This window comes from Leptidea sinapis, chromosome 9, assembly GCF_905404315.1.
Source record: "Leptidea sinapis chromosome 9, ilLepSina1.1, whole genome shotgun sequence".
NCBI classification, from domain to species: Eukaryota; Metazoa; Arthropoda; class Insecta; order Lepidoptera; family Pieridae; genus Leptidea; species Leptidea sinapis.
In genome coordinates, this window is record NC_066273.1 from 2,541,261 (window position 1) to 2,557,220 (window position 15,960).

The window sequence follows — 15,960 nt, forward strand, 5'->3', positions numbered from 1 at the left end:
GTTTTTAGATGTCGGTTACTAGTTACAAAGGTACACTGTGGATGTCGTTGTGCGCGCGTAATGTAGGTAATAGTCAAAGAAGTTTATCTTCACTATCATCAAAAAGGTACAAACGTCAATATGTTTTGCTTTTATGTCAATGTAATTTTGCAGTTAAAAACCTATTTAAATATGATTTAAATATTCTTTTATTGTATTTTGGTTTGGTTTGTTTTTTTTACCAATGCTCTAAATAAATAAAACAAACAATAAATGTCAGTAATGTGTCAAATGTCAAAAATTGTCAATTGTCAATGTTTGACATAATATTTTATTAGCCAACTTCAACCTGTTACTTTTGTTTACAGTGATGCGCGCGCATCTTAAAATTTCACTCTCATCATTTTTTCTTAACGCGCCTAAAGAAGTATAACTTCAAAATTAAGGACTCAGTGTCTCCTACATAACAGTAAAGCATCAAAACAAGCCAGTTAACATGTAAATACATACATAGCCCTACGCACTACTACACACTAATATAAGCCGATCAGCCGCCATTATGACATCTGCAAGAGAATAAATAGTGTTCTGTGAATCTGTGGACATCTGCCATCGTCAGTGACGGATACGTCTGTTACGTCGCATATCAAATATTTTTAAAATGCTGCCGTGTATTGAAATTGTGTAAAAACAATGTTAGGATACAATAAAAGTGTCAAGGAATTACCTTTCACAGATAGAATAGTTTTTATCACACTATTTTTTGTTCTCTTCATAAGATAAATTAATTCGAAATTTGGAACACAAAATCTCCACTACGCGTGATAGTAACATCCAGTGTGACCGGAAATAAATGGAAACTTAAACCGAAAAATTGGATAATCCATTTAATCGTGTTCTAAGTAGATAAATCATTATCTGTTTCAAGATGTAGTGATTTATGATAACAGGTCTATCTTTACAACATTTTTTTAAAGTAGTGTGGAACCCTACTTTCATACGAGTATCATTCTCATCTTTGATCTGGTGCATCCCAGTATCACTTTTAAACATTAACGGCCGTTCCCAATAAACTATCTACAGATAGAGATAAATTAAGCTGTCCCAATATACCCGATAAGTCATTATAAGACAGCGTGTACGGATAAGGTGAGTTACCGTCGATAAGTTTATTGGGACAGAAAAATCAACGATAGTTTCGATTTTCATCACAAGTAAGTGATAGACTGAATATTGGGAACGGCCGTAAATCGGGTATAACGCAGAGCTACTCGAACTGTCAAAATTTCCATCACTTGTGTATTTATTTAGCAACCAAATCACTACATTACACATAGTTATTTGTTCTCTAAAAATGTACTTATTTGATACCACGTCAGTGGCAAACTACGAATTTAAGAATGAATTTTGGGTAGGTATTCTAAAAATAAGAAATGTTAGTACGTAATTTTAATATTAGTTAAAACAAAGATACTGCAAACAAGACATGGGCACAGGAATCAAACCACCAATCCTTACTTTCAAGGTGTTAGTGTTTTTTTATATAATTTATTTATTTAATCATACTATTCCTGCGATATTTGTTTTTATTTTAGGACAACCGACGACCGAATTAAAAAAAACTAGATACTACTACCGCTTCGGAAACAAATGGCCTTCTGAGAGAGAAGAAGCGGCGTAAGAAACTCTCCCAGCATTCTTTTTTTTGCGCTCTTTTCAATAAAAATATACAATATTGTACAGTCGTATATGTACCGTATATATGTTCATTTACATGTAGTAAAAAACGGTTATTTCCATATTACAAACAGACACTCCAATTTTATTTATATGTATGTATAGATGAGTTTCGGTGAAGACGACGTGGCTGCTGTTCTATTGCTGTATTAAGATTTAGTACTCAAATGAATTTAAAATTTTTGAATTAATTTATGAATTGATGACAGGTTCGGTGTGAAGAACTTTTTCGTTGTTAAAGTTATTTTCACTTTGGAAGTGTTTCTCGCGCGCAAACTATACGGGTTAGAAAAAAATATATATTACAAACCTCGATATCATTTTTGAAGACCTATTCAAACACGTATGGGTTTGATAATTTTTATATTTTTGATTTTCAGGTCTAAGTATGGGGAAATTCTTATTTTTCTAGTTTAGAAAATCTTAATGCAGTTCGCAAAATACATCAACTTTCAACAGTATAAGTTCTTATAAGTAGTTAAAAAAAAGTGGCTGTGTCATACGGACGCACAGACAGACATGACGAATCCATAACTTTGGCTTCCCTAATAAAAAAATAATTATCTAAATCGATCTACCCAGTCGAAAGTTCTGAGGTAACAAACATTTAAAAAACATATCGACAAATTGAGAACCTCCTCCTTTTTTGAAGTCCGTTAAAATATCTAACTATTTGACTCATTAATCAATATTACAGGACAATAATATGGCATAATAATTATTATTCTTTTTGCATTTAATAAAATGATAAATATTTATCGGAATTGATTCCGTCGACTGACTTCCTGTAAATAAATAATTTAGCCGTTTATCAAACATTGTCATTGTAGGTATGATCGTCGACCGTCGTCACTCGCCGCTGGCTCAGTCGTATTTTATGGTTCATAACAATTGTAGCACTTATAATCATTAGAAGAATTTAAAACAGTTTTGTATTTTTTTAATTAAGTGTGCGTTGTAATTAATTAATGTTTTTTTGAATAATGGAGTATATTTTAATTTTGTGCGGTGTAATCATTGTTAATTTGAAGTTTGGAGAGTGTCAGCCCTTTATATTAACAACAGATGAATGTGAGTACCATAAAATAATAAACAGTAGTTTTAATAATAATTAATTTAATCGAAATTATGTTAAGAGATTAGTTGCAAAAGTAATCTATACATATAAATAAAGTTGGAGTGTCTGTTTCAAATATTGAAATAACCGTTTTTTTCTACATCTGTACGGTACATGTATACATCCAAATATATTTTTTTTAATTTTTGTCTGTCTGTCTGTTTTTTCCGGCTAATCTCTGAAATGGATGGACCGATTTTGACGGGACGGGACTTTTATTGGAAGGTAGCTGATGTAATAAGGAGTAACTTGGGCTACGTTTATTTTAGAAAAAATCTTTTATTTTAGATAAATAAAGTAATGTTTCTATGTCCAATAAAAGGTCTAACTATAACTAATAAATATAATTGAATACACCACTTACCACAGTGTAAGTTTGAATCGACATAGAAAACATCAATAACGTAAGTACCTACTGGTAATTGTCGGTAACTGGGTGTTGACTATTGGAGTGCTAATGTCGAAAATTGGAGATATTAAAAATACATATTTTATTTATTACTCGTTTACATCATATTTTAAAAATATAATATAGTCGATTTATATCTCAAGGACATATTTTATCGTATTCAATACTAATTTTGTTTAAAACACGATAAACATATTTTTAATTTTAGAAAGAAAAGCATGAACTTCTAAAAGTGTCTATTATTGGTGCCATTACGTTACCTAACTCCTTATTCTTAAAGTTATTCAAAAGTTTTCATCTTTTCATAAAATAATAATAATAGTAAAATGTATGTAATAATAATGTTATGTAGGTATTTGTAATGCAGCCTTTATACGGCACTTGTGTAATGATTAATGAAGGTAATTATAAAATAACTTTATTACTATGTAGGTGCTTACAAATTAAAACATCTTTCACTTCAAATCACGGGCGTGCGCTGCGAAAATCTATAGTAATATTATAAAGCTGCAGTGTTTGTTTGTTTGTTTGAACGCGCTAATCTCTGATACTACTGGTCTGATTTGAATGATTCTTTCAGTGTTGGGTAGTCCATTTATCGAGGAAGGCTATAGGCTATGTTTTTTTTTCAAAATTAGGGATCCGTAATAAAATTACTATTTTGTAACACAAGGTGTAAAATCGAAAACCTATTTTGCGTGCGCTGCAAAAACTATTTACAATAGAACAAAATGATGTACAGGCTATAATATAGGCAATATTTTATTACTTACAAAACTATCGCGTGACTTTCGAGTATCGCGTACTTTATATGGCAAAACAACGTTTGCCGGGTCAGCTAGTGATTAATAATATTATACAGTATGGTCTGCATACCTATGAAATAAATAAAAATATAAGTAATACTTTAAATTGAAAAATTTTCAAACAAAATAATTAATATTCAAATAAATGTAGTAAAATTTAACAGTCTATATAGACAACTTACTTTGACCCCGGAACGATGTGCGAAGGCGGCATGTTGTCGGCTTTACCTTTGATTTGATTGATAATTTGCGACGTAATTTAAATTCACTATGTTCATTTATACCAACACTTTTTTATTTCGGGATACCTATCTGAACTGAACTTTAAATTGAATATTGCGCATTAGAATAATAATGGAAACGTAAATTTTCAAATTTTCTAAATGTCCACCACATTCTTGATGAATACACATGTTACATCACCGTACAGTGTTGTCCCGAAAAATAAACGTCAAATTCACAGTAATAATAATAATAATAATAACAACTAACTTAAAAACACAATTTACACATACACAAAGTCAAGTACCTATTTAATAAGTGTCTATTTCAATAATTGCATTTATTAATTTTACTAGCTAAAAGTTAAATTATCAATAACAATTACTTTTTACTTACTACGCTAGTTAGCTAGAACTTCAATTAGTTTTTCATAGTCAATCGTTTGAGGCAATCGCGCAAAAAGTATGAAATCACTGCGAAATACAAATTAGCTTATTTGCCCAGAAGACTCGCGATAAACTGAAGTGGTGCTCAGTGCTCACTTAAAATAACGAAAAAATAATTCCTTAATAGGGAATTCCTCACAATTATAGTTTATCGATACTTTTTATACTTATTTAGCAACCATCACCAAATACCTAAACATGGCTACTTTTTTTGTGTTTTTCGAATATCTTAATAAGTTTAACAAATAATTTATTAGATAAACTTTTTTTATTAGTTTTCAAAGAACTTTCTCCCACGTACAACCTAGCAGGCTGTGGAATGAACGTCCTTGTGCGGTGTACCGTGGACAAATGTCAAAAAAGTATGTACATTGAAATATAAATTCATTCAACCCTTGACCCAGTTAACTAATACTACACAGTACGTATAAATTTGTGCAAAATGAAAAGTCTACTTTTTGACAAAACCAATGCACGGATTCCGTTAATTTTTGGCATATCGTCAGCAAATATGCTAACAAGTATGTACCTACATTTATTTCATAGAAGTTAGTTTCATACTGTATATTAACTAAGGTGCTAATAAACGTTTAATAGGTATATCATTTTCACCTGTAGAATCGCCGTTTTATTGTAATAGTTACTTTGAATTGACATAGAACCTTCATGCTTTGAGATTTTTGAGTTTTACTTTTTTCACACATCAAAAAAATTGCAACATTTTACTATCGACTATCAGTTGTTTTTTTTTATTCAGCTTAGACAAGAAAGTTTGATATTTCGAATATTCGAGTATTTTAATACTACGAGTATGTAATAAGAGGCAGGACTGCCTAAGTAAAAATTGAAATTTTCTATAGTATTAAAAGTGCAGTGAAACGTGACATAAGTTTGAAATAGTAGTAATAACAGTATCCCGATTGGGTACGACGAAAAATCCGGCTAAGTTCGAAAGCGAATAATCACAACGAATCAAAAATTAAGTATTTAAGGCGACACTAAATGCCGGCGACCTTGAGCGATATGAGTTCACGGCTCCTATGTAACAAAGCCAATATTTTCAAAATTTTTGCGTCGAAAATTAAACAGTTTAACAGGCGCAAACAGCTTACTTGCTTACAATCCTCATTATTGATTACTAATCTGAATAAATGTACCTACACAAAAAAGTAAAAGCTATAAGAACAACTTTTATGAGAGTAGTATACTAAACAAATGCATCATTCCGAGATAAAACTTGTTTAACTGCAAAGAAAACTGGTATTTCATAATAGCTCTCGAGTATTACATTTACAAGTAAGACTTAAGGTTATGTGTAACAGGATAAAGTAATGTTCACAGCTCCAAATGCTATATTTTCACCACCAAACTTGTCTAAAAACACCTTGTTTGCGTGTTTTCTGTTTACCCTGCGCATTAATACTTTAATTTAGTATATAATGATCTAAATATACATAATGGCCAGCCCTATGGGTCAGCCATTACATTTTTCGCTTACGGTTATCGTAAAGAATCCTTTTTTCATCGCATGTCACAATTCGATCCAATATTATGATTTAATTTAACACACCCCTTATGCAAACCTATTATTACATACATATTATTTTGCATAAGATATGTATTAAATGAAATCTTTATTAAATTATTTTATACTTTTTAGTTTTAAACGTAGTTTTCTTATTTTAACTAAAATGCCTGAAAATCAAAAAGAGTTTTATGAAATTTGTCTTGCAGATTATTTTAAAAACATGACTGTTTTCTTAGGTCTCCTAAATTGTAAAACAACTAGGATATTATTTGAAATAAACTGAGAAGGTCGTAGAAGTGAGAAAAGTTAAGGTGGTTCTTTAAAATGTCCATAAAATTAATTAAAAATACCCAATACAATACCGTAATACAAATGTAAAATATAATTCAGAACCAGAAATAATTGGTAGTTATAACAATTAATAATAAGTAACTCTTAAAACTTTTTATAATTTAGTCTTATTAAAGTTCTTGATCGAACTGATTATTTATATTACGTAACACAATGGCTGCGTTTATGATTCTTGTTTTGAATTGTTCCGCGGATGAGCCAGAGGGCCTACTTCTAAAATCGATTCTCGATATATCGTGGCATTAGTCGTGTCCAATTCTACTCTTAGTTACATCGTATTCAATGTCGAAACGATGATTGAACGAACGAGACATTTTTCGATATCGGTTCTAACCCTACCTCAAAGAGTATAATAATATAGAGGGAAAAGAGAGCCCTCTCTACGCATTATGAGCTGTCTATTTGAAAACTAGCGCCATCTGGAGATTGGCCCCGAAAATAAATATATATAAGCTCGATATTATAAAATTCATTTTTAATGTTCTGACGCAACTCTCTTTTAATATATAACTCTACTTTTAATGTAGGTATTGAAATTTTTTACCATATTGAAATTGCGCTTAGTTAGTTATCTAATTTTGTCACAACATAGAACATAAAGGATAGATTTAGTAGTGTAAATATGCAAAATGGAACACGAGAGCTACTGTACATGTGCAAGCGCTAGGCGTAGCCGCCATTTTATGACCAGTGGGGAGTGTGGGCAGCAACACAAATAAAGAAAAGTTGAAAGGTTTCAAAGCGAGTAACAGCTGCGAAAGCTTTCATTTTCGGGCCAACTAACAGATGGCACTACAGTCTTCTGAAAACGTCACTTTAAGGCGTCTGTCCCACCCCTGCCCAATCTACTCTTAGTTGAAAATGTCAGAGACAAATATTCGAATTTCAAAAATAATCACACGTCACTTTTACGATATACTTAACGACGCGACGGCCGCGCCGTCGCTCGTAGGCTAGGGACTTTATGTAAATCCCAGACATAGAAATCGTCCGGACTCTTCGTAGGCCACACAATGTCTACTCCCCGCTCTAGATATTGTTTCTTAATCATTTTATAAACATTTTAAAGAACGAGACCTTGTTTTTTGTTCGAATATCAATTTCCTGCCTGCTTCCTTTGTGATAATTTTTTTTCAGTTCCTTTTAAATAAGTTCATAGTTATTATAAAATTTTAGCAGAGCTAAGCTTTATTTCGATTATTGACCCATAATTAATTTTGTATCCAATATTTGTTTTGTGCGATCATATTTTCTATGAGAGAATTTTATGACGCACGGTTTGACAGTTCTGGTTTGAAACAATTTCGTTTCAACAACATCGAGCATATTTTAGGAAATAATTCTCGATGTTACGAAATATTATTGACAACAGAAACAGTATTTATTATATACAGAACAACGACTGTCGGGTTATCTAGTAATATAATAAATATATCAGCGTATAGATGAGCTGACAGCCCGATACTGCGTCCAATATAATAAATAATACCAATTTTGATCTATACATATTGGTTTAATATTATCAAAATACTAAGTCTTTTGTGGGGATATGTATATGCTTTTACAACAAGATCCCAGAAAATGTTCAAAACAAAAGTATTACGTTATTCAAAAGAATTGTTAAAAAACGTTTGTTTGGTTACTATAACATAAATGACTTTCTTAATGATACCACAGATTGGGAATGGAGTGACCGCCCTTAGGCTATTAAAAAATAAGTTTAATTGTACAATATTATTTTGTAAACATATTATTTCGATGAAAAAAAAGCCCGCTGAGTTTGTTGCGCCCGTTCTTCTCAGGTCTGATGCATTGATTTTGGAATGGCTGGTAGTTTTTGACTTTCAATAAGTGATGTCACATCCTACTTTGAATAAAAATATTTGAATTTGAATTTCAACTGATGCCAAGCGTCAAGCGCGGTAATGACGACAATAGATTACAGTAACATTAGATTCTCTTACCTGTTCTATCTCGCTGTATTTCCGTTACATAATATGTTCTTCTCTCTTGCACGCTGCGTCTGTCTAATGTCTATACGCATTTTGTAAATCTATGATCTAAATTTTAAACCCCGCCACGATACAGTAGTCCTCACATCCGCGGTAACATTCCTATATTGATTCAGATAAAACACCACGAACTATTTCCTGTTGTTACAAGATTCAGCATTATATTCTGATTGTAAGCAGGATTATAAAAAAGTTTAGTATGTAATCATTCTATTATTTTTCAGTAAATAAAGAAACTGACTGAATATTTACAATCTCTTAATTATTCTTTTATGCCGCCCTCCCTCAGCTCGAAACATTTGACCGCGTGTAACTCGGAGGTGCTCGATTGGCCGGGCTCTGTGAAGCGGCTCGGCATTCCGTTATGACATCGCTTCATTATCACGGGGACTGTTCCGAAGAGCTGTTTCACCTGATTCCTGCCGAATTTCACTCTAAGGACACGTCACCAATTAGGATATGATCCCCTTCTAACGAACAAGCTGTAAAATGACGATACGACATGGGTACCTTCAAAAAAAGCGCGTACACTCTTTTAAAAGACCGGCAACGCTCTTTTGATTCCTTTGATATTGCAGGAAAATGTGGGCGGCGGTGATCACTTAACATCAGATGACCCGTACGCTAGTTTGTTCTCTATTCCATAAAAAAATTCTAACACTACACAGCACAAACTATTTGTTTTAATTGAAACGTAGTAAGTTGCATCAGGGTAAGTCCGGGTAACTTAAAGTTCAAATCACTTTTAGCTGGCAACACTGCACGAAACGTCATTATGTTTTCCCCCATGTGTGTGTTGCTCTGGTTGTGTCTGTTGATGCAAAAATAACTGAATTATCCGGACTTACCCTGTGTGTGAACTATCTTGATACATTATAATTATATTATGTTTGAAATAATATATTTAGACTCGGTTGCTTCATATTAGCTGTTATAGTTGAAGTTTAAGTTAAATTTAACACGTTAACAGTGACGCTGACTTTAACATAGATTGCGTAATGCGGAATGTGTTGCATCCTTTCAATAAGGAATGGTCTCCGCTGTGCTACAACAGCTAATCTTTTATCTAAGGTTGCACCATTGTATTCCTTGGTTTAGTTAACGTTAAGGTTAAAAAGTGAAATATCAAGTCATCATCGAATATTAATTATTTGAAACTTTTGACAGGTGACTATTTAGCTATTTAACATTAACAATAACTTTAGGCGGCGCGGCGTAGATTGAACGGTTAACAGTAAAAGTTATGACGACATCTAAATCTTTTCGCTTAACCGGTATATTAATATGTTTGTTATTGCTAAAGTTAATTCATGCAACCCAGCTTAAGCATAAATAATAATACTAGTAGAACACTATTCTACCTTTTAGTAACATGATTGCTGTCACCTTTTGAAAATGTAACAAAATCACGCGGGAATTACATAATAAAGAATCGCAAAATGGCGCGCGTGCGATCGACTCGATATGTCAGCACTGTATCTAATATTTTTTCAATTTATATCTTTTAGCGAGGGAATACGACAGCTATTTACTGGTCACCATGGTAACGTACGCACCTAACGTAACCTTTACTTTTGAAACTGAATATATAATCAGTGCCGAACTAAGAAAGCGCGGGGCCCGTACCAAGTTCTTTGTAAGAGCCCTTGATTTGTATCGAAAACTGTCGGTTACCGAGTGTCTGACGTGGATTGTCTTACGGCCGTTTGCAATAACCTATCAATCCTTAGTTTAACTTACTAGAATGAGACAAATCTATCCTTTTACGCTTACTTACATTTCAATAACCTCTTGACAGATAGCATTGGACTAATGTATGCAATGTATCCATAAGTTAAACTAAGGATAGATAGGTTATTGAAAACGGCCGTAAGTTGGAAAAGTTGTAACGTCTCACGTTTTTGTGACATCAAGTAAATTCAATTTTATGGTGCTTAGTGGCCCTGCCTACTTAGAGGTCCCGGATTCGAATCCCGGTAGGTGCAAAAATAATATGATGAATGTGGATGTTTGCTTCCGAGTCATAGATGTTTATAAGTATTTATGTACGTTTAAGTAAGTATATTGTATTAAATATATTGTTGTCTTGTACCCATAGTACATAGGCTATGCCTAGTACTAGGCAAGATAATTTGTGTAAAAGTGTGTCAATATTAGATTAACCTAAATATTAGATGACCATATCTTAATAAGCGTCACTAAAAAAATACACTCAGACAGTTGTGAATTTGTTAAAATATGCGGGGCCCCCATTCACGCGGGGCCCGTGGTAATTGGTACTCTTACTACATGGTTAATCCGGCACTGCCTATAATCATATTTTAACGTAATAACCTTACTATAATAATATACTCCGCCTGGTATTCTCTTACCACGATAGCACAAGGCCGCGTTTCCACCTGCAAGCAAACTCGCAGAAGTCTTGCATGAGTTCCTGCAATATTGTTTACATGTCGTACTAATACCTGCAATTTATCTCTGCTAGAAATGTCTTGCGAGAAGCTTGCTGATCATACTATCGCAACTTATCGCGGAGGTGTTTACGAGTGTCGCGATAGGAACAGTAAAGACGCGCACGTGTAGCAACTGCATTAATAATTTTGTTGTTGAATAAGAAAAAAATATCAATTTGGGTTCGAGAATGGATTTCTACCAGATGTGAAGCTGGTGTTTACCATAATTTATTACGTGAAATACAACTGGAAGATGGTCAACAATATTTCAATTTTATTCGTATGACCGCAGTTCATTAAGAAGTGTTATTATAGTAAGACTAAGACGTTATAAAAAAAAACAAGTTACAAGACACACATTTCAGAGATTCAATATCACCAAAGCAAAGACTCATTTTGATGCTGCAATTTTTTGGACTTCATTCTCAGTTGTAGAGAATTCTTTTACTATGGAATTAAGCACAGAGTTATTTTTAATTCGGTTTTTATAATCCGCGTGCCGTTAGTCCCACAAAGAAGAATTGCACTCATTAAATCCTATTAACTTTATAATTTGAACATTCATCTAGAGCGGGAGGTGCAGCGGCGGAAACTGCCGAAAACCTAAAGCAGAGGAAATATGCATCACTCGGTGATGGATACATATTTGTTCCCTTTGGGGTGGAGGCGATGGGACCTTGGGGTTCATAGCCACAAAAACTCATAAAAGAGCTATCCAGGCGTCTAACCGATTTAATGCAGAAATGTTTAGACATATTTTCGCAACTACTCGCAAGAAGCGTTTGACAAACTGTCGCGACAAAGACTTGCAATTGGGTTTACACTTGCAAGCTGCTGTCAGACAGACTGTCGGACATTTCTCGCGGAACTTATCTTGCAGGTGGAAACGCGGCCTAAGACTGTGTGTGGATTGATGCATCTACTATACTCAATAACTCTTGTGTTTATAAGTATTAATTTACTTTTTGATGCGAAACATCTATAGCCGCACGTAAAACCGATTTCTGGCGTGGCGACGCATGCCGTGGCGACGCGTCGCCTTGTCACAGTAATACCGTCCTCAGAGGCAACATCGAATATAACTATTACCGAAGTCACTGATTAAACGAATTAAGTAGTCACGATTTGAAATAAATTCGTAAATTTTTGTATTTAATGAAAATAAATGTTTATTCAATAAATAGTCATCGTTATCTGGAAAAAAATCGTAATATTTTATTTTATCATTATGACATATTTAGTTCCTATCACAATATGTTCTTTTCTGCATATTACTTTTACAAAATAATGTCGATGTTTTTTTCTCACATTTTTTTTTTCTTTTTTGACTTACTCGTGTAAGCCTTTAAGTTTTTGACATTTGTTGCGTCACTTTGCATATATTGTTATTGAAATCATTTGTAAAACAATTAAAATGTAAATCGTGACTTAAAAGTGTGGCAATGAGTTTCTTGCTACTTCTTCTCATTAGCTCAACCCTTTACGAAGTAGCGGTAAATTCAATAAGAAACAATATTTTTATTATTTTTTTTTTGACATTCATAAGTGTCATTTCCGTGACCTACATGAATAAAGTATTTTTGAATTTGAATTTTTGAATTTGAATTTGACTACTTCACGATATAATATGTCATACTGACATTCACCATTTCATCGCTGTTGTCGTGTCGCTCACATCTATAGCAAGTCTTTTACCGGTAGGAGTCTCCTTTGCACAGGAAGCCCGCTAGCTTATGGGTACCACAACGGCACCTATTTCTGCCGTGAATCAGTAATGTGCAAGCATTACTGTGTTTCGTTCTGAAGGGCGCCGTAGCTAGTGAAATTACTGGGCAAATGAGACTTGACATCTTATACCTCAAGGTGACGAGCGCAGTTGTAGTGCCTTTCAGAATTTTTGGGTTTTTCAATTATCCTGAGCGGCACTGCGTTATAATGGGCAGGGCTTATCAATTACCATCAGCTGAACGACCTGCTCGTCTTTTCCCTTATTTTCATTTAAAAAAAAAGTCTGTAGCGTTGTTTCACCGCAACTGATGACGTATTCTGAGGCCAATCACGTGAGCCAGCTGTCACGGGAAGTGACTACCAGGCGAAGTATATTACACGATGATAGCCTAGCGAAACTCTGCGATTCACTAAATTGTATGAAATGTGCAGTCATTGATAGATTAACAGATTGACAAACAAAGTTTTAAATTTGGAATAACTTTTTTTCGCGTTTATTAATAACGAAGTTGTTATAAAGCTCTTATTATCCAGTTAATTCCTGAAGAGCTAAAACGAGACGAACGTAGTGAAAGATTTGCGGAACTATGCATAACTAGGGTTACAGGCACCCCAGCCCCCGCCTACATGCGTTGGCTTCTACCATTTTTTCACAAGCGTCTGAACCGAAAGACAATATTACTTGCACACCATAACGGCGCCGATGTGGATCCCTCATGAACGACCTCCTGTTTAAAGCCCTGATCTTCCCCGGGGCACAAAAATGATAGGGAAGTCCCAGGTCCAATGTTGTCGTAAGAGGCGACTTAGGGCATTTAACAGTGGGAATTACTTAGATAATTTACAGGATGCTGGCTAGATTATGGGTACCACAACGGCGCTTTTTCTGTGTGTTTCGGTCTGAAGGGCGTCGTAACTAATGAAATTCCTGGGCAAATGAGACTTATCAACTTATGTATCAAGGTGACGAGCGCAATAGTACCTAGTGCCGCTCAGAATTTGTAGATTTTTTCAAGAATCCTTAGCGGCTCTGTATTGGCAGGGCGTATCAATTTCTATCAGCTGAACGTCCTATCCGTCTCGTTCCTTATTGTCATAATTATCACCCATATATATTAGTATTTATGGGTCAATGATCACCAACTATCACGTAAATCTGAATTCCTATGATGAAATAAACACCAGTTCAACTGCGATTCTTTTTTTTAGTGGAGAACCACATCAGCCCGGATGATCTGAAGGATTTTCTATCATTTCGTGGTGCTAACCAGAGTTCAACAACCAAGTCACCGATAAGCCACGACTATGCTGCCTTTGACGTAAGTAGTTATTTTAAATTAAGGCTAACATCTATAAAGAATACTTAGGTTAGATTTTTTTATGAAATAAGGGACGAGACGAGCAGGACGTTCAGCTGATGGTAACTGATACGCCCTGTCCATTACAATGCAGTGCCGTTCAGTATTCTTGAAAAACCCAAAAATTCTGAACGGGACTACAGTTGCGCTCGTCACCTTGAGGCATAAGATGTTGTCTCATTTGCCCAGTAATTTCACTAGTTACGGCGCCCTATTGACCGAAACACAGTAATGCTTACACATTACTTCACGGCAGAAATAGGCGCCGTTGTGGTACCCATAATCTAGCCGGTATCCTGTGCAAAGGAGCCACTGGTTAATAAGTACTTATACGAAATGTACTATTGTATATATAAATTGCACAGGAAACTACGTCGAAACTCCCCGTGCCGGATGTAGTGGATTGCTTCGGTCTGGGCTCGCTGATGAAGCAGCTGTGGTTTCTTAACATGCGGCCAGGATCTTCCGACAACGTCAACACACACTTCTATTTCTCCTCACGCCACCAACCAGAAAGGGTGCAGGTAAGGCCACTATGCAGACATGGAAATCTGCAGAACCTTACAGAATAAAAATACCTTAAACAAGTCAATAAATTGTCTCTTGATAGTGAAGGATTCTCTATTAACATCAGCAATAATATTATAATACAATTATTGTAAAAATATATTATTTTTAATGATTTTATCTTCGATCATTTATACGTCTAGACTCTAGATAGACTGTGACAGTTGTGGAAACGTCGAAAAAAATTGAGATTGATGGTTAACCTCTATTTTCATCAACACACGCACACTTAAACAATTGACATACATATCGCGAGTAAGTAAAAAGTAGCTTGTCACGCACACTAAAGTAAGAAACCTGGTCTATTTTCATGTGTTGACTAAAAGCAAGAGGCTGTATTTGGACGTATAAAAAAAATAATTATCAAAATCGGTTCACCAAATCGAAAGTTTTGAACAAACATAAAAAGAAAAACATACCGACGAATTGAGAACCTTCTCCTTTTTTGAATTCGGTTAATTATCTAAAGAATTTATATTATGGTTATGGTTTTTAATGTGGCTTTAGTACAGTTCAGTGCAGCCCTGTTTCACTGTAACCAATGTGATTTAGGGCCGATTTTTCAATCCTCAGATATATCACCAGATAACTATCGAGAGAATAAAATTAACTAGCAGTTTATCTAACAATTAAAAGTTTTGAATTTTTCAATCGCTTTTTATCCAAAGAATAGTTGTCTGTGGTATTGTCGAAGCAACTTCACACTTCATACGTGCAAGCGAGATGGACATATATATTATTTAACGCATAAGACAGAGAAAGGATGCTTGTTTGACATTAGACATTTATCACAACAATTAATAACAACAAACCTCTAATTCAGTCGTTTATTTGTTCAGTTTATTTCAATTAAAATTTGGTTTCGTGGTACTTACTTCTATGATATTGAGGTATCATTAAAAAAATACTACAAACCTTTGCGTTTCCTATTTAATTGTATCCTCAATCAATGAGATTAAATAGGCAACAGTAGGTATATTTTTTAGTCGAAATCTCCTCCAGAACTCATTATCATTCCAGATAATGTTGTGATCTGGTCTCTCTCTCACAACACTGGTTTTTCTGTCCGGAGGGTTTACAAAGTTGAGGAAATGGATTTCTTCTTCAATCGCGAAGTCGTCAATTTTCTCAAAAATATCCACTATATTATAATTTCTACTATATTACATAGTAATAACATAAATTACGTGTGTAGTCGTCAAAAGATGATAGTTATTAGATCATTAGATCTTTTGACATGAGCATAG

At 34.1% G+C, this 15,960-nt stretch overlaps 1 protein-coding gene across 2 annotated transcripts in view; it reads left to right on the top strand.

Annotated features, from left to right (window-relative positions):
• Positions 1 to 2,628: 2,628 nt before the first annotated feature.
• Positions 2,629 to 15,960, top strand: part of LOC126965972 (pancreatic triacylglycerol lipase-like) — a 38,401-nt gene continuing 25,069 nt past the window's right edge. Inside the window, exons 1-3 of one of the 2 annotated variants that reach the window (XM_050809822.1) lie at positions 2,629 to 2,787; positions 13,998 to 14,107; positions 14,512 to 14,670. In XM_050809822.1, the coding sequence (XP_050665779.1) occupies positions 2,700 to 2,787; positions 13,998 to 14,107; positions 14,512 to 14,670 (357 nt within the window). In that variant the 5' untranslated portion in view covers positions 2,629 to 2,699. Of the gene's footprint in view, positions 2,788 to 13,959; positions 14,108 to 14,511; positions 14,671 to 15,960 lie in introns of those variants that run through there. The other variant, XM_050809819.1, reaches the window with a different exon arrangement.